This window comes from Lissotriton helveticus, chromosome 5_1 (assembly GCF_964261635.1).
Source record: "Lissotriton helveticus chromosome 5_1, aLisHel1.1, whole genome shotgun sequence".
NCBI lineage: Eukaryota > Metazoa > Chordata > Amphibia > Caudata > Salamandridae > Lissotriton > Lissotriton helveticus.
This window is the reverse complement of record NC_136065.1, coordinates 85,714,019-85,741,325: the sequence shown is the minus strand read 5'-3', so window position 1 is coordinate 85,741,325 and position 27,307 is coordinate 85,714,019. Positions and strand designations below refer to the sequence as shown.

The 27,307-nt window shown below is 49.0% G+C and overlaps 1 protein-coding gene across 1 annotated transcript in view; it reads right to left on the bottom strand.

Moving 5' to 3' along the window:
- Positions 1-4,464: 4,464 nt before the first annotated feature.
- Positions 4,465-27,307, bottom strand: part of LOC144754182 (E3 ubiquitin-protein ligase TRIM39-like) — an 87,656-nt gene continuing 64,813 nt past the window's right edge. The window contains exon 6 of the mRNA XM_078641764.1: positions 4,465-5,517. Within this exon, the coding sequence (XP_078497890.1) occupies positions 5,003-5,517 (515 nt within the window). The 3' untranslated portion in view covers positions 4,465-5,002. The remainder of the gene's footprint in view (positions 5,518-27,307) is intronic.

Here is a 27,307-nt window from a genome sequence, read left to right as displayed (position 1 = left end):
GTGCCTTTTTGCCTTCTGTTCCTTTCATCGTCCCTCAACACCCCCGCCTCTGCGTCCCCTGCCCCCGCCACCCTGACTGCCCACTTGCTGCCCCCACCTCCAGCCTCCCAGCTGCTCCTCCCTCACCTCCCCATATATGCAAGCCGCTGCGAAGCCGCGCCGCTGGCGCGCCTAAGGCAAGCCTGCCAATGCCCGTCCGCACCTGGACCGTGCACAGCGGCAGAACCCCTGGCCCCTGCACCCGGCACTCTCTCAACTCCAGACGGACCCACACCTGCTTCAAGGCCACCCCGAAACGCACACACGGCCCCTTCACCTGCCGGAACTGCAGCTACACCAGCCTCAGAGCGACGAACCACCCGCCAAGAAAGACCTCAACCATCTCCGATGCATACTACTGAACATCCATTCTGCACGCAAACACGCCGTCGAGCTCTGGGACATGCTCAACACAACATCCCCGGACGTCGCCTTCCTGACAGAGACATGGCTGAACAACTCCTCTGCACCCGACATTGCCATAGCCATTCGAGATGGCTACAAGATCACCCGCAGAGACAGCGCCAACGGAGTCGGAGGAGGAATCGCCATCGTCCACAAGAACAGCATCAGGGTCTCGATTAGCACAGACGACGCGCTCAGCACTGCCAAACACAAGCACTTCTAGATCCACACAGACCCTAACTCCACCCTAAGACGCACCCTCGTCTACCGACTCCACGGACCCCGTCCCCCATCCCCAGTTCAACGACTCCATCGCCGACTTCATCAGCACACACGCCCTGACTACATCCTCCTCGGAGACCTGAACTTTCACCTTGAGAACGACAACAACTCCACAACCCTGATTGATAACCTCGCCAACCTCGGACTGAAGCAACTCGTCACAACGCCCACCCACTCCTCCGGCCACACACTCGACCCCATCTTCTCCTCAAGCCCGCACGTCTCCGTCAGCCACACCACCAAACTCCTCTGGACCAACCACCGCTGCATCCACTTCGCATTCCAGAAACCCACCACACATCACCGCACCCAACATATCCCCCGCTGCTGCTGGAGCAAAATCACCGAAGACCAACTACATGCAAACCTCGCTCTCAGCCCACCCACTGACCGAACCCTCCAACACTGACGACACTGCCCACAGCCTCAGACGCTGGCTCGAGAACTGCGCCAACATCCTCACCCCGCTGAAGTAACCCCCCCGGAGAGAGACACCACAAAGAGGGCCAGCTGGTTCACCCCATAACTCCTTGCCTCCAAGCAAGCCTGCCGGAAACTAGAGAAGGAATGGCACAGTGAACAAACTCCTGACAGCCACGCAGCACACAAGGAAGCCATCCGCAACCACCGCCACCAAACCTGAGGGCGGCCAAGAGGACCTCCTTCAAAGACCGCCTCAACAACAACACACAAAATAGCAAGGAGCTCGTCAACATCGTGAAGGAACTCTCCAACACCAACTACATCCCGCCGTAGCAAGCCCTGTGCGACTCCCTCGCCACCTTCTTCCACTGCAAGATAGCAGAAATCCATGACAGCTTCAACCGACAAGTACACAACAGACCCTCAGCACACCATCGACCACGACCCCCTGCTAGCCTGGGCATCGATGACACCATCAAGACCATGAACACAATCCACTCCGGCTCTCTGTCAGACCCATTCCCGCACCGCGTCTTCAACAAAGCAAGCAGGTCCATCGCACTCCACTTGCACAACATCATGAATCTTTCCCTCGAGATCGCGACCTTCCCGGAGAGCTGGAAACACGCCGAGATCAACGCTCTACTCAAAAAACCTAAGGCAGACCCATGAGACCTCAAGAACTTCCGGCCCATCTCTCTGCTCCCCTTCCTGGCCAAGGTCATCTAGATAATCGCCAACAGACAGCTAACTAGATACCTCGAAGGAAACAGAATCCTGGACCCGTCCCAGTCAGGGTTCCGAAGCAACCACAGCACCGAGACTGCCTTCATCACCGCCACCGACATCAGATCCCTGCTGGACAACAGTGAGACCGCAGCACTCATCCTCCTAGACCTATCCGCCGCCTTTGACACCGTCTGACACCGCACTCTACGTGCATTCCTTCACGCCGCAGGGATCCGAGACAAGGCTCCGGAATGGACCACCTCCTTCCTCTCCGGCAGAATCCAGAGCGTCCGCCTCCCCCCAATTCCGTTCCAAAGCCTCCAAGATCTGCGGCGTACCCCAGGGATCCTCCCTCAGCCCGACACAGTTCAACATTTACATGGCCCCCGATAGCACACGTCGCCCGACAGCACAACCTCAACATAATCTTCTACGCCGACAACACTCAACTGATCCTCTCCCTCACCAAGGACCCCATCACCGCCAAAGCCAACCTCCAACAAGGAATGAAGGCAGTCACCGAGTGGATGCAGATCAGCCGTCTGAAGCTGAACTCTGACAAGACGGAGGTCCTCATCCTCGGCTCCAACCCTTCAGCCTGGGACGACTCCTGGTGGCCAACGGCACTGGGGGCAGCCCCGACACCCACCGTCCATGCACGCAACCTGGGAATCATCCTCGACTCAACGCTCTCAATGACCAAGCAAGTCAACGCCATCTCCTCCTCCTGCTTCAACACCCTCCCATGCTCCGCAAGGTCTACAGATGGATCCCGACAGATACAAGAAAGACAGTCACCCAGGCCCTCGTGAGCAGCAGACTTGACTACGGAAACGCCCTCTACGTGGAAGCCCCGACCAATCTCATGAAACGACTACAATGCATCCAAAAAGCCTCAGCACGACTGATCCTCGACATACCACGACACGGCCACATCATCCCCCACTTGAGAAGCCTGCACTGGCTCCCCGTCAACAAGAGGATATCCTTCAAGCTCCTCTTCCACGCACACAAAACACTCCAGAAGACCGGCCTAGCCTACCTCAACAAACGGCGCTCCTTCTACATCCCTAACCGCCAGCTACGCTCCGCCGACCTCTCACTCGCCACCGTCCCGCGCATCCGAAGAACAACCACCGGCGGGAGATACTTCTCCCACCTCGCCGCCAAGACATGGAACACCCTCTCACTGAGCCTACGACAGACCCAAGACCTGCTGACCTTTAGGAGGATACTCAAGACCTGGCTGTTCGATCAGTAGCGCCCCCCCCCCCACTCCCCAGCACCTTGAGACCCTCGCATTTATGTAGTGCGCTTTACAAATGATTGATTAAAGTTGCGATACCACCTTGTTGCATGGGAAATACTTTTGGGAGCACCCGATATGTGCCCTTATTTTTGTAGTGCCCAGGCGCACTTTGCTTATTTCTGGCTTCACCCAATTCAGTTTTATCCACACAATGCTCCAGAAGCAGATCATACGTCCACTTCTGTGATTTATGGTCCTCCTCAAATGATGCATCAACAGGTCGATACGGTTGGCATGGAATGAGCTACCCAAGAGAGCACGTTTGAAGCACCTCTTCGCCGCTTTTGTGCCGATTCTGGGTCACCCACAGCTCCTGGCGGTGTCTGAGGCAGGAGTGCAGGCGTGTCTGCACAGGCTGCAGCTAACCTGGAGGTGTGCAGCGACATCGTTAACATTACGGGCCGTGCCCTGGCCTCCACGTCCCTCAATTAGACTATGTTAGAGAGACCCCTCTGGAGTCCCGCACAATGCGCAGGGTTGCGATACACTGGGGCAGGCACGGGGCTCCTAAGAGGAATGACTGGCTGCGTGACGCAGCACTGTGCCAGGAGATGCTGGATGCATATTGGAAGCAAATAACCGGCCGTTCTAGATCCAAAGATATCTGGAGTCCTTTGACACCCTATCTTAGGTCAATTGACAGGGATTCTTGGCAGAGACCTGACCCAAATATTTCTTCCTTAGATTGCTCATACGACTGCATGAGTTTTCCCCACGACTGCCCTTGCAAAAAACGCCTTTTCCCAATTGAGTTGGTAAGAGCACTGACCCCCCCATGTGGTGAGAGGGTGGCTCCATTGAGAGGCGTGGCTACTGGACTATTCTGTCCTTCCCCTTGCTCCTGCTCTCTACTGTTCCTCCCCTTCTCTTTTTTTCTTCTATCGCTCTTTCTTCTCTTGCATTTCGGGATATTTTATAGCTTCACGTCTATGGTTTCTATTATGTGATGTCTTCATGTAAATTGTATCTCTGTTGCTATGTGATATTAAAATCAATAAAAATAGTAAACAAACCAACAAAAACTGACTATGCTCCAGGAGTACTTACGCAAGGTCAGTTACATCCCCTTGGAGTTTTGGGCTTGTTCTTTGTTTATAATGTGTAAATGTCAGCAGTGGCTGTATCTGGTAAAAGCCACCGACAGATGCAGATATTTTTGTAAAATGTTTAGTCAGTCGTGGCTTTTTAAGCCAATGGCGTGTTGCACTCGGGGGCTTGATAGTTCCCTGCCAGATGGACACCTGACAACTTAGGCTAAAAGACCACAGACGTTGCTACTCAAAAACCTTTTTATTTTAAGGAACAACAGCAGTTTTACGAAATGAACGAGAGCAGGAGCTGTAACAATCCTGTCAAGTGCCCCCATGTGTGTGGTAATTCCCAGAGAGTTTATCAATTTGTGTTAGTCCAACAAAAGATACTACACTTGGCAGGGCTGTTCCTTGACCTATGACCCAGCACACAGTAAATAAAGCCCTACTACAAACAATGCATACATCGCAGAGACCCTGAGGGGCTGCTGCAGCATGCAGGAGCTGGAAACTGGGGGACATAAGTCAGTCCTGTAATACGGAGACAAGGATTTATTATTAATAATTCACAGGGCTGCCCGTTGACTGCGAGACGCCATATCTGCCACCATGAGAACAATCTCATGGGGGCGCTGAACAGACTGCAGGGGCAAAGGAGGTCTTTAAAGCTGAAATAAACATCCTTTTTAACTGGGTCCCTCTCAAGAGACTTATCCCCTTACATCGTTATCACTGCAGAAGAGGGTGGGCGGGAGGGATGAGGGGCTGAAGCTCCCTGCAGCTCTCACACCAGTCTCAGCTCTGCTCCTCCCCCGAGCAAGAAGAACGGGAAGAGCCTCTGTTTGAAGGGGGCCTGCAGGAAGGAGTAGAGAAGCTCCATGGAGTCAGCATTGTACAGAGACAGCCGCCCTCCCTCGTGGTCCAGATACACGCCCAGCTTCAGGGGCTTCTCACGAGGGGACAAAGGGGTCTCAGGAGAGGTGAGAGCCTCGTACTTACCCCCCCACCCCTCCACAGCCCACACTCCCCCCTCAGGTGACCAAGTGAAGACTTCTTTCCTGTTCACAGACTCTGCTGCAACCCCCACATGCCATGCAACTTCCTCCTGCAGCAGCTGCACCTCCCAGTAATGTCTACCAGAGGTGAACCCCTTGCTCCCCAGCACACAGGGACAGAGGGAGTTGAATCTCTTGGGGGTGTCCGGCAGGGGCTGTGCTGTGCCCGTGTCTCTCACTCGCCTCCGCCCCTCAGACAGGACGAGCTGTGGATGAGCTGTGTCAGGATCCAGAGTCACCATCACTGCAGAGAAAAGATTCAGAATTAATGACACAAAGGTTGTAACTACTGCTTTCTGTTTTGCATATGATGTATTTAAACCACATCTGGAAGGTGTACGCTATGCTAGGGAACACGCTGTGCCAGAGCTCACGGCACTAGACTGCTCACTACACTAATGCGCTCATTCATCTAGAGCACACACTACACCAAACAGCACACTGCACTACATAGGACATTCCACTACACTGTACAACGCAGCACATACTACACCACATTACCACACATAAGGCTACTACACTATCCCTCATGAGGCATGCTACACTACACCACACAAGACATACTACGCTACACCAAACAGCACACTGCGCTACATAGAGAGGATATTTCTACTAAACAGTACACTGCACTATGCAGCATACTACACGACACCACAAAAGGCATACTACCCTACACTACCACGCAAGGCATACTACACTACACCACACTACCACACGAGACATACTACATGTTGGAAATGGCCCTCGACTTTTTGCTGTTGTCCCTCCTGATTTTCCGCTGATCTATGTGCTAGTCTTAGAACTTTGAGCACTGCCATTCAGTGCCAAAGCACTGTGATTGTCATATACATACTGGTGATTGGTGTATACAGGATTGGCTGATTTGGGTTATCTATAAGTCCTTTGTCTAGGGGTAAGACCTATACCTAGGGCATGTAACTAAAATGCTCCTCCGTGGGCCTGCAGCACTGGTTGTACCACCCACGGAGATAGCTCTTCAAACATGCCACAGGTTTGCAATGGCGGGGCCTGTGTGTGCAGGTTAATGATTCTTGACATTTAAAAAGCTATTTGCCAAGGTTCTGCATGTCTCTTGCTACATCGGAGTACTCCCTGGGGGCAGGGTGTGGTGTCTAGAAGAGGTAGGGCATGTGCTGTGTGCGCTACATACACTGATAGTGCATGGCACAGTGTTGTGTGTTCAGTACGGTGGGTCCTGCTTATTGCATTGATTGACGTAGGGTATATGTGGAAAGTCTATTGAGCTGTATTTGCTACATGCAGAAGAGTGGCAGTATAGTGCTTGATATCAATAAGTTAGTAACGGCAAATGTTCTCCGGTATGGCGAGTGAATTCAACAATACTAATGTGGAAATGCCACTTTGGGAAGTGTGAATTTCTGCGATTGTGGTTTTGTGTGCCTGTCGGCATGTCTCCAATCCACATCTGGGTGCTGGGGGACAGCTACAGCTGTGCATCCTGATAGATAGCCATAAACAAGGGACTCAAAGGAAACTACAGACTTCTGAGATAGATAAGAGGGGCTGGAATTGGCACCTCCATTCCAAGGGGCAGGGCCCTGGCCCCACTAAACATAGGGTAGAATGGCAGACAAGAATACATTTAGAGCGGGCCTGTGCATTTTAAAGGTGGCCTTTTGAACTGATCTCATCTTCAAAGGCCACTGTGGGTATAACTACTGGGGCTGTGCCCTCAGTAGTTAGAGACGTTGTGGGGATTGGAACCATACTATGCTGGTTCGATGCTGGGACATTGACAAGAGTAACCATTGGGGCAGGAGGGACAGCAACTGGACTATCCACAGACTTGTGGTGGCTTGGGGCTTGGTGTGCTCCATGAAGGGGACTATCACTCAGTGGATTTTGGTAGGAATTTGCTGGCCTGCAGTTAATTGCTAACTGTCGTGTCAGGGGTCCCGAAGCACTCTCCAAGGGCTGGTTGACTGGCCTCCTGTCCAGGAGATCCGAGGGACAGAAAGTATCTCACCGTTTTCACAAGATCATAAGGAACGATGTCTGTCCTGACACATGCAGTACTCACATTGTGCCTAGTAGTGTGCTTGTAACAATCTGCAGCCCACCTGGGGGTGCTGTAGCATGAGGAGTTCGAGCAGTGCTGGGAAGGTTTGCTGAATGCGAGGGACCTGAGCTTACAACTGGAAGCATGTGCTAGCTCGCACTTCGTAGTGGTGTCCGAGGGGTCCTGGGGAACGTCTGCCGAGTCTGCAGAACCCAAGCTGGAAGTCTGGACTGTCTCTGACCTCCAGATCGAGAGGACGACAGTGCCAGACATCACAGCCTCAGTCTGAGGTCGCTGGCTCCCTCTCCCGGACCCACACCACAAGGTACTCTGTTGTTGAGAATACAATGACTGGACCCAAGGACGTCTCGTGCCTGGAGTGAACCCACAGGTGGATGTCTGGAGCTACTGCAGCTCACATCTCTGCAGGAGGGGAAACATTTCTCCGAACTGGAAGCGTGCCCGCTTCCAGTGTCACAGTCTCTTGCCTATGGGGAGTATAGAGATTCCACACTTATGAAGGTGCCACTGGTTGCCTGAGGGCTTAGTCTGGATGGATGAAACCAAGCAACTGTTTCCTTCCACTTTAGGTGGTAGCAAAAATCTAACCAAAGTGTTCCCACCTGGTGCATCGTTAGCTGGTTTGGTTTGAGTGGCTGAGGAGCTAGGTCACGAGGCATAGTTAAAACCTCTGAATTCGTGACCATTACAACTGTACGAGGTATGCAATGCTGGGAATGTCTTGTTTTATGCTAATGCGATAGCGGGAAAGTGGAATACCCCTGAACAGCCTGCATATATGGTTCTGTCGTTGATGTGTAAGGGATTGGTTAGATCGTGAACACCTCGAGGAAGTAGGCACATGGGGTTATGTTGCTTACGAGGTTGAGGGGATAACGGGGCAAGTGAATATCTTTGACTAGTATATATATGTTCATGCCGTTCTGCTGATAATGGGAGAGTTCAACAATTGCATATAACTGTAAACCATATATCCAATGTGTATGTCGTTTTGATTTCAATGTGCGTGTAATACAAAAGACCAGTGTTTTATAGTTAAAGTGTGGATTCTTTTTGTGGTGAGGGTGGTGTTGTGCACATACTTTATACTTTGACCCTGAGGATAAGCCTGATTGCTCTGTGCCAAGCGCCCCAAGAGTGAGCACAGGTTATCGGATGAGTTTAGCATATTCATCCTATCTAGGACGGCTGATTCTGGCTGGCTTCGATGCGTCCTAGCCAGCCAGAAACTGCTGGGCCTAACATTTGGTGATCAGCGGTGAGGACAGGACTTGTGTTAGCACACGCCCTAGCAACAGTGTTTAGCTCACATCTGGCATGTAATATTTTTTTCTTGCCTGGTTTTCTTTCTGTGGTTTGCCATTGTAGTTAGAAACCTGTTCACAACAATCATGTCAAAGTCTGCAGAGCCAGCAGGGGTACTTGCTGTGAGGGAGTTTGGGCAGGATGAATGGGAAGCTAGAGAAGTGACCCAGCTCACGAGCCTCTGCACAGACTTGAAATGTTCTGGGTTTAACACTACACTACGCCACACTAGCATAATACACTACACCATGCTACCATGAGGCACACTACACTACAACACACTACCACATGATGCATACTCCATACAGGACACATACTACGCCACACATGACGTATACTACACCACAACACACATGGGACCCTCTCCACTACACCACACCACACTACCAAACATGGCATAGGACACTACACCACACTAGCATATATGACACATACTACACTAAACCGCTATTCCTGGAGCATACTGCACCTCACACAAGTCAAACTACACCACATTACCACACCACACATACATTACACTACACTACCACAAATTACAAATACATCACTGCACCACACATTAACCAAACTACACTACTCCTCACTACCACGCATGAAGCATGCAACTACTACACGATACACACTACATTACACCACACTACCAAACATAACACTACACCAAACTTCCTTACAGCACACAAGGCATGCTACACTACACTACCATAAATTAAACATAATACAATACACCGCACAACCACCATGAACTATACTAAACTATACCACACTACCATACATGAAGCATACAACATGAGTACTAATGAAGCATACTACACTGATTCAATTATTGGGGCAGCACTCTACAGTGGCCAAAACAATACTAGCAGGACAAGGTGATAGAAAACACACTGTATTACACTATACTATATGGTAGACTGCATTAGAGAACACACTGTACAAACTAGAACACTGCAATAAGTAGTACATAGTACTAGGCAGTCTACTGTTGTGTAGTTCCCACTAATCCGTAGGATCTGCACGTTTGTGGACATCATAAACGTTGGGTGCAGCGCGTAGAGCGATTCATGCACACCGTAGTATACATTGGCCTAGAGACCAGCTATCTCACAGTGCCACCATAAGCCCCCCCTAACCTAAACAGGGACCAAATGGTTTCTGGCAACCACTGAACATGACAACACTGACCACTCCAGGATCGTGATAGCAGATCTAGAACCCCTGTGCCAATCTCTCATGCATTCTTGTTCTCAGAGAAATATACAGAGAATGCACAATGGGATGTTTCAATATATTTTTTGAATCAACTTTATTCTCGTATAGAATATTTGTTCTGCGATAATCAGTAGACAGAAGAATATGAAAGTGATTACGGGCACCAAAATATTGAGTAGCAGGTATGGTACCACCATGGTGCAAAAACAGTTTATAAATGCAGGCTTATAAAAACAAAGTGGTAATTATGCGTACTCCTACTATGCAATCCCTACTCTATGTGTGCCTAGAGTGTATGTAGGAATAAAGCTAAGAATCCCCACACAGGATGATTCAACCCAATTAATTATCTGGCGGGAAAGAATGTAAGACCCCGTCTTGGCCACGAACTGGACACCCCACACGGGGATAGTAGGCAGCTGCTTTTGTACCGCTTTTGGCCGCCATAAGTGTGGCAGGGTATGCTCAGACGTGAGTCCCTTGCTCACTTTGCCACAGGATTCAAGCAAGCCGGGCTGAAGACGGCTGGAATGCCAGAAACCGGTCCTCGGAAGCTTGTTTCCGGTCCAGGGAAGACATGGCTTGGCAGTTCGGGCTGGACTGTTCTCATGAGGCACAGGGTCAGACTGATTTGCATATAGCCATGTCTGAACTGGGGTGGCAGAGTGGGCTAAAGAACGGTGATGGATTAAACCCAGATCTCTTGACTGGGTGTGAGGGTTTGATTGATTCAGATGCTCCGTCCATCACCACCCCCTTTTGTACCGCTTTTGGCCGCCATAAGTGTGGCAGGGTATGCTCAGACGGGAGTCCCTTGCTCACTTTGCCACTGGATTCAAGAAAGCCGGGCTGAAGACGGCTGGAATGCCAGAAACCGGTCCTCGGAAGCTTGTTTCCGGTCCAGGGAAGACATGGCTTGGCAGTTCGGGCTGGACTGTTCCCATGAGGCACAGGGTCAGACTGATTTGCATATAGCCATGTCTGAACTGGGGTGGCAGAGTGGGCTAAAGAACGGTGATGGATTAAACCCAGATCTTTTGACTGGGTGTGAGTGTTTGATTGATTCAGATGCTCCGTCCATCACCACCCCCTTTTGTACCGCTTGGCGAAGCCTCAGCATGCAGAAACCCCTCGAAGTAAGCAGAAATGCTCCTTTATTCATGATAAAAAGCATCCTTGCTATGTATATGCAGATTAGTGTTGTTATGGGTACGCAGATAGCCCTGTTACCAGGTTGATGAAGATAGGACATTTACACAATGTGCACAAAGGCCTTGTACTCAGTGTTCGAGGCGTCATGATAATGTTGTAGATCGTTATGCACTCACTGAAGAACCACAGGACAGGTGGGCTGTCAACTCACCAGTGTGTACTTGAACCTGTAGATCGTAATGTACTCATTGAAGAACCTCAGAAACGGACTGGCTGTTAGCTCACCGGTGTGTACTTGAACACAAACTGTGCAACTACAAAAAAGTTATAGAATTTGTAACCGTTGCAGAAGTTCATATGTGAATGAAAGCCCTCCGACCCCCCTTCACCCACCCACCCCAATTCTTTTTCTTTCAGTCCAAAATTCCTTCAAAAATGTTAATTGTACAAATAATCTACTCCCATAAAGAAGGATTTTGTTGAGTAGTTTTCCACAAATGTATTAAACGTTATTAAACATTAACCCGTAGAACACTGAACGCAGGTGTAGTGGCTTAGCTTCTATACTCGTTGTGCTTTCTTGCCAAGTGCCTTACTTTCACATACTGGATTTATTGTAGAGTTTGATTTTGATGTAACATTGGCTTCCCTTTTGGTTTATTGCCCTGTGAGAGCTGCCATATTGAAGCATAACCTGCCCAACTAGATATCAGTTGTCACATCTGTAGCAGGAATCAGGGTATTAACTACTTTATGTACTTTTGTTATTTTTATCCACATCTGCTAGAGCTGGAGACAACGATTGGTTGTCCAGATCAACAGTGCATGTACACTGATTGTCCTTGTGTTAATTCATATTTTTGATGTGCTCATATGCATTGTGCTGCTCAAAGGTATACTTGTACATGAGCCGTCCCTTGGGAGTAGAACTAGTAAATGGACTTTTTTTTCTGCATTGTTACTGATGGACTAAGGTTTTGCCTGGACCACAGCTACTTACGTGGATGAAGAATATTGCCTCTTGATTGTTTTAATTGTTCAGAATAAAGATGGTTCTGCAACTTCTCTCCACCCTTCTGAAGTGTGTGTGTTTCACCAAAATGTGATGTGAGCTTGATGTTTGGGTCTAGCTGATGTGATGACCAACAACTCAAATTAATAACCTCCCTATTATCTCGGATTAATCTTTAAACAAAGTCTTATCAAGGCAGACTATGATCGTTAAGGTCGGTCTTGTGTTTGGGACCTTCATGAGAAGAGGTCCCCCACATCTTGGCAATATTGACCAAAAACGCATGACTTCCAGGTTTTCTCCCTAGGTATTTTATTCCAGGAAAATTGTTTCTGGCTCCCCTATCCCCCTGCCCAAACCTTATCAAACAACTGGTGTAGGGAGCATCCGTAAGATGTTAAGATCTTCCCTTGGTCATTGGGGATACTGGGAAGGACATCCATCATTCGCTGCGTAACAGTACTAAGGCTAAAGCAGCCAAGCTTGAGTTTTGGTAGTCGTTTATAGCAATGATATGATCACACACACACATGCGATTAAATAATTATCGTGATGAGAAATGTTTAACGTGCTTTATAAATGCTACAGTAATAATCCTGTGAGCTATGTGGTGGGGCAGGCTGTTTGCGGTGCCTGCTGGCAAGCTTTATGTGGCTGTTGAATGATATTGTTTTAAGTTTGTGAAATCAAGGTTTGTATCTTCACTGTTATCAATCATATTAGCAGGTGTCCCCAGAGGATAGTGTGTCATTATTTGGAAGAGAATTGGCCTAAACTGTTCCATGTGGTGTTAGTCTGAACTTCTCGGTGTCTAAAGCTTTCTGATAACCTTGAAGGAGCTCACAAGAGGATAACAAGCATTGGCAAAGCCAATAGGTCTCGCTTTGGCACCCTATAAGAGTTTAGCCATGCAACACTTGATGTTGTTGCACCAAGGATATTGTGCTGGATAACTAAACACTTATACGGTCCCAAATGTGAGACCTATTGGCGATGCCAATGCTTTTTCAGTATTACAGGTGGGACGGAAAGGGTGCCTGCAACAGCAGGTAGGAAGAAATAGTGCCCACAGACTTAATAAAATCTGCAGAGTAACAACACAAGTAAAAGGACCAATTCTCATGGGAGGTTACAAAAGTAGAAAAGGCGGTACTAAGGAGGGACAAGAAAGTCTATTGTCAAATCTAAAGATACCATTTAGAAAGGACAGTAACAGCAGCCAACTGAAAAGTTGGGCAGAGAGTGGGCAGAGCTTCAAGTCCATACTCCAATACAGCATGTCTCGAGAGCGGCGCATGCACTCCCCAGGCTCGACCGAAATACTTGCCTAGTAGGTAACTACTTTAATCTGACCTCCAGGTGGTATGATTAAATGGGACGAACAAGTAGAAAGGAGTAGTTTCTGTCCTGTAACTCCAGTTCTGTAGTAGGGGTATCTCTGTTATAGTCATAATCTAGTGAATAGTCCCGCCCATGTGCGAGGACCCCGGCAATCAAAAATAATCTCTTAAATTGTCAGAAAATTGCAGAACTGCAAAGACACTTAAGAGAAAATTTAAAGACAAATAATGCAGCCTATATCCACAGGCTACACTGTCCAGTACTTCAACTAGAAAATTCCACCAAAAATCCACAAACAGCAAAGCCTGTCCAGATTTCCCTTGCTTTTACTGCAAAAACACCCACAGAAATGATAGAGAGGAAGGCATGGACAGACAAGCCCAATAGGCTGCCATTATGTGGCTTAAATAGGATACTGTGCCTTTAAGAGAACCTTCCAGAACTTTCTCCCAGTATCCCAGAATGCATAGCAGGTCCAACTTACTTTCAGTTCTTTTTGAAGGCGTAACACGCCAGACCTGTCGCATTCCTAAAAGGAACATTTCTCTCCACCGGGGAGGCGGGAGGGCGCTTATGACTATAACAGAGATACCCCTACTACAGAACTGGAGTTACAGGACAGAAACTACTCCTTCTGTAGTAGGGGATCTCTGTGTATAGTCATAATCTAGTGAATAGAATGGCAAGCCCATCCCCACACCAAAGCGGCGTTGGAGAAAAGAGAATTAACACCACTATTGTGCGAACAGATTTCGCAGCGAAGCCTGTCCAACCTGAGCGTCTGTCCTGGCATCAGTGTCCAGGCAGTAATGCTTAGCAAAGGTATGAACCGACTTCCAAGTGGCCGCCTTGCAGATTTCTGCAATCGGAACATTACGGAGCAAGGCTGTCGTGGCAGCTTTGCCCCTGGTGGAACGAGCCTTAGGCTTACCTCCTAAGGTCTTATTAGCTTTTTGGTAACATAGCTGTATGCAGGACACAATCCACCTAGAGATAGACTGCTTAGAGGTCGCAAGACCCGTCCTGACTGATCCATAATTGATAAACAATTGGTCAGACCTACGAATATCTTTGGTCTTATCCAGATAAAATTTCAATACCTTCCTAACATCCAGGGAATGTAACGACCTTTCCGCTGGAGACGAAGGATTCTGAAAAAACGTAGGCAAAGTTATGGTCTGGTTAACATGAAAATCAGAAATAACCTTGGGAAGAAACTTAAGGTGAGTGCGCATAACAACCTTAGCAGCATGAAATACAGTATAAGGTTCTTGGCAACACAACGCCTGAATTTCACTCACCCTGCGGGCCGATGTAATGGCCACAAGGAACGCCGCCTTCCAGGACAGGTGCTGCAACGAAGCCTTATGAATAGGTTCAAAAGGTTCCTTCATCAATCTGGACAGCACCACATTCAATTCCCATGAAGGCGAAGGAAGCCTGACAGGAGGGAACACTTTCTTCAAGCCTTCCAAAAAGTCTTTGATCACAGGGATCTGGAAGAAGGAAGTCTGTGAAGGGCATTTCCTGTAGGCAGTCAAAGCAGCAAGATGAACCTTAATAGAATGGACATTAAGGCCAGACTGCGCCAACTGAAGAAGATAAGGAAGGATGACATCTTCCTTACATGTCGTCGGGTCATAGTTCTTGGACTTGCACCAGATACAAAACCTCTTCCACTTGTACGCATAAGAAGTCCTAGTGGAAGGTCTCTTAGACTCCTTCAGTATGTCCATACAATCTGCAAGAAGATTCAAATGGCCATATTGCACTATTTCAGGAGCCATGCTGCCAAACTCAAGGACGAGAGGTTGGGGTGCAACATCAGCCCCCCGAACTTCGTGAGAAGGTCCGGCCTGCACGGCAGCCGCATGCGAGGAAGGAGAGACCGGTGAAGCAGGGCAATCAGTATCATCCGCGCCCTGGACTTGAACAGCTTGATGAGAACCGTCGGAATCAGGGGAATGGGTGGAAAAGCGTACAGAAAGCTGTTCGACCAGTTGATCCATAACGCATTCCCCAGCGTCCCCGGCTGGTAGTACCTGGAGGCGAAGTCTCGACATTTGCTGTTTTCGGCGGTGGCGAACAGATCTACGTCTGGAGTCCCCCACCTTGCGAAGACTTCTCCTAGCACTTCGTCGTTTATGACCCATTCGTGGTTTTCCTGAATCAGTCTGCTCAGTGCGTTTGCCTGAACATTCTGCACACCTGGCAGATGTGTAGCCGTTATCGTCAGCCCTCGAGCCAGAAGCCAGCGCCAGATCGCCTGCGCCTCCTGAGACAGGGTGCGCGATCTCGAGCCCCCCTGCTTGGTGAGGTAAGCCTGAGCCTTCCTAAGCAGTGATAACTGTCGCTCTTCCGAAGGAGACACGCTTGCCGACAGCGTATCGATGGAGGCTCCCAAGTACTGAATGCACTGGACCGGAGTCGGGACAGACTTGGACATGTTGATGTGCAACCCCAGCTTGTTCATTAGAACGCACGTCTTCTGGAAGTGTGCGTGCGCTTCCGCAAAGGAGGAGGACTTGATCAACCAGTCGTCCAGGTACGGGTAGACAAACACCTTGTTCTTCCTTAGGTGTGCGGCTACCACTGCCATGCACTTTGAGAATGTCCTCGGCGCAGACTTCAGTCCGAATGGCAGTACTGTGTATTGATAGTGATTGGCGCCGACTTGGAACCGCAGGAACTTCCTGTGTTTGTGTGCAATGGGCCCATGGAAGTACGCATCCTGGAGGTCTATGGCACACAGCCAGTCTCCCCGTTGCAGCTGAGGATAAATCTGATGCAACGACCGCATGCAAAACTTCCTCTTTGAGACGGAGGTACGTCTTCTATCGCCCTTTTCCTTAACAGGATATCGGCCTCCGCCTGGAGCTCTCGCAGTTGATACTGTGAGCCGACCAGAGGAATCGATGGAGGCGGGCTGGTGAACCGAAGACTGTATCCATTGCAAACAATATTCAGCACCCACTTGTCCTGAGTAATTTTTTCTCCACTCTGCCAGAAAAGATTGAATGCTTCCCCCCACCGGAGCGGGTAACAGTCGCAGGGGAAGTAAGTGCTCAGGGCCTAGACCCGGCCTGGCCTTTAGTCGCTGGGGTCGACTGATGGCCGCCTCTGCCCCTCCGGCGCTTTTGGAACGGTCTTCTGAACTGCTGCTGTTGTTGCTGCTGTTGCCCAGGAGACTGGCCACGTCCTCTGCCTTGACCACCGAACCGCCGTTGGAACGGACGGTACGACTTCTTTGTCTCCTTGGGTTTCTCCAAACCCACCGCTGTGAGAGTTTCGGCCTCCGCCTTCATGCGGGCCATTTCATCGTCAGCGTGCTTCCCGAACAGGGTCTCACCAGAGAATGGAAGGTTGGCAACCCTTTGTTGAGCGTCCGGTTTCAGAGACGTGAGACGCAGCCATGCATGTCTCCGCTGGTTAATTCCGTGGCAGAGACCATGTGCCGCCAGCAGTGAAGAGTCAGCTGCAGCGCTGATGACTTGATTCGCCACCAACATCCCTTCATTCAGCACCTCTTGAAAGTCTTCCCGCTTGTCCCGCGGTAGAAGTTCCACAAATTGTTGAAGGGATTCCCAAAGGGCTCTGTCATACCGACCCAACAAGGCGGTGGCACTAGCAGCCTTCATTGAGGTCGCTGAAGTCCCACAAACTTTTCTCCCAGATGAATCCAACCACCTAGATTCCTTATCTGGTGGAACCGTGGAGTAAGGCGTGGTGGCATGCTGTTTGCGCGCCGCCGTCACAATCACCGAACCTGGAGGGGGTTCCACCCTCAGAAAGGCCGGGTCCGAGTCCGGAGCCCGGTACTTCTTCTGCAGTCTAGAGGGTGCCGCCTTAGTCACCGCTGGGGTGAGAAAAAGATCCATGGCCGGTTCTTCCAGACCCGGCACCAGTGGCAATAACGGTCGAGACAAATGCTTCTGGTGTAGCGTCTCGAAGAGGACTGATGTCTTGGGAGTGGGCACCGTCAAAGTAATGCCCAATTTCGCCGCACCACGTAACAGCACGTCCTGGAATGACACCAGATCGTCAATCGGTGAAACCCTCCTATCTGGTGAATCCGACAAAGTCGGGGAGTAGTCCCTGGTCCCTGACGACCTGGTCCGGGAACGAGACCTGTGCCGCCGTCTAGATCGTGTGGAGGACCTGTGGCGCAAACGTTCCCTTCTTCTGGAACGGGAGCGCGACCTCCCCGCACGTGGGCGCTCCACCGGTTTCCGTGGAGGCGTCTTCCGTGGCCTATCCTGGGGTTTCGGAGTAGGAGTCCCCTTGGGAGGTGTCGGAAGCCGAGGCAGTGACACCGACCTCGGTGGCCTGACAGGAGGCCTCTCCGGCAAAGGCGCTGGCCCATGAGGTGGGACCGGCGGCGGAAGTTGCCCCGTAGGTGGTAGCGGAGGAAGTGGAGGTAGTGGCGGATTAACAGGAGGAGCCTCCTTCGGCAGAGGTGGAGGAGTTGCAGGCCGTGGCGTTGTATATACCACAGAGTACACCGAGCCCGGTGACTTCTTCGGGGGAGGGACCTGTGACCCAGACCCTCCAGAGCGTGAGCGACGCCTCAGACGTCCTTCACCAGATCCAGCGTGACTTTTCGCGCCAGAATCTCTCCTGCGCCGCTTAGGGGAGGTTGAGATCCTCGGGGACGCTGATCTCTTCCTGCTCGACGTCGAGCGTCGTTTTTCAGGCGTGGAACGGCGATCCCTCGACTCTGGCGTCGAACGCCGTCTCCTCGACGTCGAGTGCTTCCTTCTCGACGACGATCGTCGCCCCCTCGACGACGAACGGTCAGACCTCGACGGCGAGCGTCGACTTTTCCTCCTCGTCGACCGTTTCTTCACAGTCCTCAACGTCGAGGATCCCCTCGATGGCGATCTGGTCGACGGCGACGTCGCTTCGACGGCGAGTGCCGGTGTCTCCTTCGTCGACGGCGATGCCTCGACTCCGACGTCGTCGGCGGTGATCTCGACGGCGGCCTACCCAGGCCTCTCGACGTCATTCTTCCACGCTGTCTCGACCCGGAGCCCCGGGGAGAAGGGGAACACACCGTCGTTATCCCTCTCGACGTCGTCGTCGATGCAATCGACGTCGACGGAGACCGGGACCTTTTGCTGGTCTTCCTGCCTCTGGGGAGCCCCCCAGAGGCCTCAGCAGGGGCAGAGGGAGCCTTCCCAGCCTGCCCAGACCCACCTGCAGCCTGCAGTCGCTGCCTCTCTTCTAGGCCTTGGAGCCTAATTCTCAGCCTTTCCCTCAGGGTCCTTGTAGAAAAGGTCTGGCAGATGTCACAATCTTCAGGGGCATGCTCTTCAGGGAGGCAAAGAATGCAGACGTCGTGTGGATCAGTCTTGGCCTTCTTCCTTCCACATGCTGGGCACTTGTCGAACAAAGCAGGCCTTTTAGATCCCTAAAAGCCTGAACAAACACACAGAAGTGAAAAGGAAACACCAAGAATCAAATGAGAACACTTTTAAATCCAAAAAGTGTACAAAAACTCCAATAAACCCTTGAACAAGGGAGAGCTCAATGCACAGGGTCCTGTAATCAGGAGCCGGAAAAAAAACCTGAAAGTAAGTTGGACCTGCTATGCATTCTGGGATACTGGGAGAAAGTTCTGGAAGGTTCTCCTAAAGGCACAGTATCCTATTTAAGCCACATAATGGCAGCCTATGGGGCTTGTCTGTCCATGCCTTCCTCTCTATCATTTCTGAGGGGTTTTGCAGTAAAAGCAAGGGAAATCTGGACAGGCTTTGCGGTTTGTGGATTTTTGGTGAAATTTTCTAGTTGAAGTACTGGACAGTGTAGCCTGTGGATATAGGCTGCATTATTTGTCTTTAAATTTTCTCTTAAGTGTCTTTGCAGTTCTGCAATTTTCTGACAATTTAAGAGATTATTTTTGATTGCCGGGGTCCTCGCACATGGGCGGGACTATTCACTAGATTAGGACTATACACAGAGATCCCCTACTACAGAAGTGTAGGTTATAATGCACTTTCCTTTCTATGGGTCTACTGGTTTCGAGGCCCCATGGCTTTTCTTCAGGACCAAGGAATGGACTCCCTGATTCTGCTCCTAAATCGCACACACTCTGCATGCTAATAAGGTTTTCCACCTACTTGGCGTTACTGCTTTGTAACGGATATGAGCAAGACTTTTGCATCATAGGTCCTCCGGTGGCAAGGCGAGCCTGTAGTCACACTTACTTCCTTAACAGGAGTAATGAACTGTAGAAGTACAAATAAATCCATCCAATACCATACTGCAGAACTTCCACATTGTGGCCAATGGTAAACAGCACTCAAGACAATCGGTCCCTTGCAGGTTGAGTTGCGTGGAAGGTGATGCGGGTCTCAGGTGCTTAGTTGTCCTTGGTGCTGAAACAGGAACAGCAGGAGGGCTGAGTTTACTGCTTAGACGGTGCTAGTGTGAAAACGGATGCAAAAGGTAAAAAAAAAGGTCCACTGCGGTAGTCTGTTGCAGGTGCTACGAAGTTCCCTTGAGTTACAGCATTTAGTAACTCAGACTGGTCACCAACAAGCCTTGGGTACAGTAAGGGCAGCATTAAGATATTTCGACGTTTGGAGGAAAAAATTGGTATCCACAATAAACTTGCTGAAGGTCAGGACTATGTTACCCGCAATTCAATGGACCATCTACTTTTGGGTGATCCCGATGTCCACCAATTATATGGTTCCAGGTGTGTGCTGTTCCCTGGAAGTCGTCCAGTGCCACTAGTCCAAGGAGTCTGGAGTTGCTTTTGGCACTCAATGTGTCCCTCTGTCTGGGGTAACCGTTCTTTGGTCCAGGACGAGCCGCAGTCATTCAGTTCCAGGATGGTTGCAGATTATTGCGCCTGTGCTTTATGCAGGTCCTTATATCGCAGACTCCGGTATCTTCTTTGTTGCAAGTAATCTCAGATTTGAGGTTCTGGTGCAAGTGGTGCCCTTTAAATCCTACATTTAGGGGCATTAGGGGTGTCGGTGAAAGTGACCAATGAGCTACAAGCCCCGGAGCTCATCCGCCATTGGAGTTAATACTGTCGGGGAGGGGGTGTTACCTGTTTACCCAGAACTCAATATTCTGCCACTTATAAAATGGCAAAACGCCTCCTTAGCTGTACAAAACAGGTCGCCCACCCTAGGCATGTGGCTAGCCTTCTGGCCGGATGCAAATGTGCCTGGGGCAGATGGAGGGCTCTTTTCTCCTTTGGGAGTCAGCCTGCTTGCATATCAGATGCACTGCATGCTTTGAAGCTCATCGGCATGATTTGCCATTTTACTAGTCACCCAGTCAGGGAGGAAAGTGTTACCTCCTTCCCAGGAATGTCTTTGTGTCTGACTCCTGGAAGCATTCACAATTCCTAGCAGGGGTTCAGATTCCGGTCTTGGCGGTAGCAGCCATAGGCTACCAGCCAGGGCACAGGAGAGGTTGGGGCAAGCAGGAGGGCAAAATCTAAGGTAGCCACCTGGGTGCAAGTCATATTAAACTCAACATGGAAATTAGGTCCGGGAAATTAGACAAGTTGTTTGATACCAATCATACCTATTTTCAGAGGGACCATAATGGAGCTTGCAACCCATGGGGTGCCCATGTGCCAGCCTATGTTATCCTATGACCCCCCTTGATCTCTTATATCAGCCCTTAATGGAAAAGGCCCTTACAGGGGAATACAAGCTGGCAATTATATGTCCACACCTTTAATATAATTCACCATGGATCATGGGCTCAGGAAGCCTACCTTGGGGTGACCGAAATATATAAAAAATTGTGCTTTGACCTAGGCACTCACAGCGAGGGCAAAGGCGAATTAGAGCACTATGCACAGTCCCTGCAGTCTGCAATGGCAGGCTTCTGTTCACTTGGGTCACTCAGAGTGGCACAATCAGTGCTACAGGCCCTGGTGACCCCTTCAACACCCATGCCATGAGTACCTCATTTACTTGGTACTTATAAGGATCTTAAAGTCCTGGTCAATTGGGGTTACCAATTTCCTTACAACGTTTTTAGGGAGAGAGCACTGGCACTGGGGTCTGGGTAGCAGGCTCCAGTGAACTTTCAGAGTCATAATCAGCAGCTTTAGGAAAAGCAGTGTGTGGGTGACCATACAAAAATGGCACTTTCCTACATGAGCCCCTCCCCAGACAAAAGGTGGTGAGCACCTAACCTTTACCCTGGAAGTCCCCATCATATAGGGGGGGGGGGGACTTGGAAAGGTCATCTGCATGGGCATGGTCAGTCTGCGTTCCACTGTAAAGTCCATACCCCGTACGGAAATGAACCACCTTAACAATTTGGTTTTCTCTCCGCTCATCTGCATCAGCAATCTAAGAGGCCTGTGGTTGGTGTGAACCTTGAAGGGAGTGTCAAACAGGTAGGATCTCAGCTTCTTCGGGGACCAAACCATAGCAAAGGTTTCCCTCTCAATGGCACTCCAATACTGCTTTTCAGGGAGAAGTCGGCTGCTGATATATTGATCGTGCCTCTCATTTGTTCGCGACAACACTGCCCTGTCTGGACAATGAACTCCTTTCCACAGTCCGCTGCCTTCAGGACAGGTGCTCAGCACATAGCCTTTTTCAAGGTATTAAAGACCTTTTAGCCTGTCAGACGAAATAGAGGTACTGAATTTCGAAAACAAAAGCTCCCCATGGGGAGGAGCTACGCTAGCAAACAAGATGGCCGCGTAGGCTCCCGTCTCCGCCGACCCCCGACTCCTGCCAGAAGATCCTGTCATCTATCGTGTTTTTGCGCCCTGCTTCCGTGTGTATGAACCGGACTAGAGATTAATGGTGTGATCCTGCGATTTCTACCAGTTTGGTAGACAAAGATACGTCGTGTGGCAGTTTGCGGCCTAGACCAGCTTGGAAGCCGGGGTCTCTAGTACTGGCCCAGCCGGGTTTCAGTTGAACAACATCGGTTGTAGTTGTGCGACGGGGTCCGGTCTACCGAAGTGGCATCTTGGATCGATGTTGACGACGATTGGCTGACTTGGTGAATATCAAAGGAGGGGTGACGATGCACAATTGAAGCGGTGGACGGGGGTCTCTGGCCTGGTCTCGACCCCGCCGGTGTTCGCTGGGTTGGGATCTCCGCCCGCGGTGTCGGCGTCCGGATCGTTATTGTAACCAACGTTAAGTCCCCCTCTGCAGTCGTCAGTTCCACATTCACCTGTTCCCCCGGGGGGACCGGGCTCTCTGGGGACGTGAATATGATCGAAACCGAGCGAAGAGTGGTGGAACGGACAGAGAGTGACCCGTCACTACGAACTGTGCTGACAGCAATAGGGTCACTTCATGTTTGCGTTGAAGGCCACATTCATAAAATGATAGCGCGTTTGTCTGAAATTGGGCGGATTGGACCGGACCCTGCTCCACTACAAGAAATGAAACGACTCGAGATACCCAAGATGGCCACTTCGATGGAGGAAGCAGACCCCGTATTATGGGAGGTGTCGGAGCCTTTGACCAGTGCTTTGAGTGATGTGAGCGAGCTCGATGCCGCAAATGGATTGTCAGGCCTACGATCGTTGCCGATTATGGAAAGACTATTTGATGTACCCCTTCCGGAGACTTTTGATAGGAACTGTTATTGGTTTGAAACTGCGTCACTGCCCTATACATCGGCACCGCTAAGATGGCGGACGAAACAACGTTGGGAGTTCATAACGGTGAGGGGAGTCTTTGGACCTGACGGAGTTCTCAGCACTTTCATCTCTCTGCTACGTCGTGGTTTGAACTTTGCTACAGCTTATTCGTGCTTTGACTATCCTGTGGAAGTGACGGTTCGTCCGGAAGGGGCTCACACGTCTGATCGGAAGGGTCAAGGATGAGACTGAGTGACTGGGTTTGACATCGGGTCTTGCTGGACATGGGATTTGCTGGACATGGGATTTGCTAACATGATGCTTTCGGGAGGCTGGGCGGTGTTTCAAGTTTCCTTTGTTGCGATACGTATTTGCAGCTTAATAGATTTTTGACTTCAGTCTGGGGATTCTTGGTTCTGGCGGGGGGAGGGGAGACCGGGGGCATGTATGAAGATGCCCTCCTCCATTTTCTATTTTATAGTATTTAGTTAGTTGGGACGACAGGCACACTGCTAGTTGGGGTTAGGCGATAGCCATATGCAGGGGTGCAGGGTGGGGGGGATGGGTTTATTGTTTTGTCTTCTTTTTTGTTTTTATGGTTTCTTTTTCTTCGCACTCTCTTTCACTTTCCTTTTATAAGTATAGCTGGTGGAATTTCCTGAATCTGATTGTATTCTAGTATCTGGTGCTCATGCTTCTTTTATTATCCTGATTTGTGGGTGGGCAGGCTCTGAGGGCTTGCGGATCGTATATTGTACAGTTGCATATCCTGCTTCTTGAACAGTAGCGTAGGCGTCTCAACCATTTTTTCGTTGCTTAGTATCTATCCTGTTTCTACGCCTGTTCGCCTTATTATTATGTCTGAATGTATGGCACTTGGTATGTCTATTTCTTACTTTGTTTTGAAAATAATAAAAAGATTTATTAATTTTTTTTTTTTTTAAAAAGCTCCCCATGGGACGCAACCTGGTGGCACTAATATATCAAACACACTACAATGTCCACTGACCAGGTTAGGAACCAAGGCATCATTCTGGACAAGAAGCTAATCATGACGACTCAGGTCAACTCGGTCTCCTCCTTCCGCTTCGTAAGATATTCAAATGGCTACCCCTTTCTCTAATTTTCACCCCACCCGCATTCGACCTAGCAGATGCAGAGGTCACTCCTTCTCCTACCTAGCAGCGAAGACCTGAAACGAGCCAACCTTCCATCTACAAACCTAACCAGCTTTTCCAGAGTTCCGACAGTCCCTGAAGTCCTGGCTAATCCACTGGACCCTGCCAGCACCTGGATACCCTTAGGGATGACAAGTAGTGCGCTATAAATCTACTGATTGATTGGAATCCTGTGGTCCAGATGACCTTCTTAGGTTGCTTTTTGGTGGTGAGCTCAGTGAGAGGGGCCACAATGGAACCGTACCCCTTCAGAAACCTCCTAAAATACCCAGTCAAGCCATGGAAAGCCCCGCTGACTTTGGTGTGGGTCTTGGGACCCTGCCACTGGTCTGGATTTTTGGTTGGAGAGGTGGCACTTGGCCTCCACCTACAAGGTGACTCAAGTAAACAACAGAACTCTGCCCTATCTGGAACTTACTGACCTTGATAGTCAGGACTGCCTCCTGCAGGGCCTGTAACATCTCCCTTAGATGGACAAGGTGATCCTTCCAGGTGGAACTAAATACATCCATATTATCCAGATATGCTGCACAAACATTGTCCAGACCTGAAAGAACTCGATTATTCAACCTTTAGAAATTGGCAGGTGCATTCTTCAGTCCTAAATGCATCATTTTAAATTGAAAGTGGCATTCAGGGTTTGAAAACGCTGATCTCTCATTTGCTCCCTGGGTGAGTCCGATTTGCCAATACCCTAATGTTAAATCAAAGTTACTAATGAATTTGGCTGCACCCAATTTGTAAATTAGCTCATCTGCTCTTTGAATGGGGTATGCATCATTTTTTGTGAACGCATTCAACCCTCTGTAATCCACACAATACCTCATCTCTTTTTTTCGTCCTTTGAGTGAGGTTTGGGGACCAGTACCACTGGGCTAGCCCAGGGACTCGGAGAAGGTTCTATCACCCCTATCTCTAACATATTACTTATTTCAGCCTTGATGCAAACCTAGACTTGGTCAGAAAGTCTGTACATTTTGTTCTTGACAGGTAGGCCGTCACCAGTGTCCACATCATGAACATACCATGTTGTCTGTCCAGGGGTCAAAGAAAAAAGCTCAGCTAACTGGTTCAGGACTTGCCTGAAAGTAGACTGCTATTGTACAGTAAGAGAGTCTGATAATGCAACACCCTCTACTGAACCATCTTGTAGATTCATTTGACAGCAGATCAGGGATAGGTTCAGTTTCCTTCTTCTGACCTCCATCAGTGTTCATGGTCATGTCAGCTCGGTCCAAGTGTGGCTTTAGGCGATTCACATTGAGAACTCAGTGAGGACTCATAGGGGTGCCTACGTCTACCAATTAGGTGACTTCCTGTTTCTTTTCCACAATTGGATAGGGACCAGTCCACTTTTCCTGGAGGGCCCTGGGATCCACAGGCTCCAACACCCACACCAACTGACCTGGTTGGCACTCAACCAGTGCTGACTTTTGGTCATACCAGAGCTTGAGAAGCACTTGGCTGGCATCCAGATTTTTGCTTGCTCTCTTCATGTTCTGAGTCATGCGTGAAAGCAGGCCCAGTACATAGTCTACAATGTCCAGTTTGGGCTTTTTTTGAGCTTTCAGAGCCTTCCCTCACTAGAATCAATGAACCCCTTACAGAATAGCCAAACAGATGGTTGAAGGGGCTAAAGCCAACCGCCTTCTGTGGCACCTCTGTGTATGTAAACAAGAGGCAAAGTAACAGAACATTCCAATCTCTTTCTGAGCTTTTCAGGGAGGCCCATTATCATGCCCTTCACTGTTTTGTTAAATCTCTCAACTAAACCATTTGTCTGAGGGTGATATGGGGTGGTGAACTTTCAGCTCACACCACATTCATCCCACATATCTTTTACATATGCAGACATGAAATGTGAGCATCTATCAGAGACCACCTCTTTAGGAAACCCCACTCTGGTAAAGATACCAAGGAGGCCTTTGCCACTTCAGGGGCAATGATAGTGCATTAGGGAATTGCCTCAGAATACCTAGAGGCATGGTCCACTACCACAAGAATAAACCTGTTAACCGATGCAGTTTGAGGGTCAAGGGGTCAAACAATGTTAATTTCCACCCTCTCAAAGGTAGTCTGAACCACTGTAAATGGAATTAAGAGAGATTTTGGTTGCGCCCGGTCATACCACTGGCATGACAGGTGACACAAGAGCGACACCACTTCTACGCTTAGTCAGACATCTGGGGCCAATAAAAATGGGCAACCAACCTGCCCCAGGGTTTGAATTATCCCAGAGGTCCAGCTAGAGGGACGCCCTGGGCTAAGGTCAGAATTAATGCTGTGTACACTTTGGGGACCAGTACATAGAAATGAGAGAAAAGTCCCTATCTGACCAGAGATTGGACAAAACAGAATACTAAATAGAAACTCCCAGACCCAATATAGACATAACCACGTGTTTAACAAATCACAATTGTAAGGGAAATGAGATCAAACCAATTTTAAAATGATGTATAGAAATTTTGTACAATTTATTCAATTAAAAAAAATACATACTTTTGCAAAAATATACTGTGCCGTTATTAAAACAATATTAAAAATGTGAATGCACAACGGCACTGAATATTTTTGCAAAAGTATGTATTTTTTAATTGAATAAATTGTACAAAATTTTTATACATCATTTTAAAATTGGTTTGATCTCATTTCCCTTACAATTGTGATTTGTTAAACACGTGGTTATGTCTATATTGGGTCTGGGAGTTTCTATTTAGTATTCGGTTTTGCCCAATCTCTGGTCAGATTGGGCAAAACCGAATACTAAATAGAAACTCCCAGACCCAATATAGACATAACCACGTGTTTAACAAATCACAATTGTAAGGGAAATGAGATCAAACCAATTTTAAAATGATGTATAAAAATTTTGTACAATTTATTCAATTAAAAAATACATACTTTTGCAAAAATATTCAGTGCCGTTGTGCATTCACATTTTTAATATTGTTTTAATAACGGCACAGTATATTTTTGCAAAAGTATGTATTTTTTTAATTGAATAAATTGTACAAAATTTCTATACATCATTTTAAAATTGGTTTGATCTCATTTCCCTTACAATTGTGATTTGTTAAACACGTGGTTATGTCTATATTGGGTCTGGGAGTTTCTATTTAGTATTCTGTTTTGTCCAATCTCTGGTCAGATAGGGACTTTTCTCTCATTTCTATGTACTGCTCCTTGTCC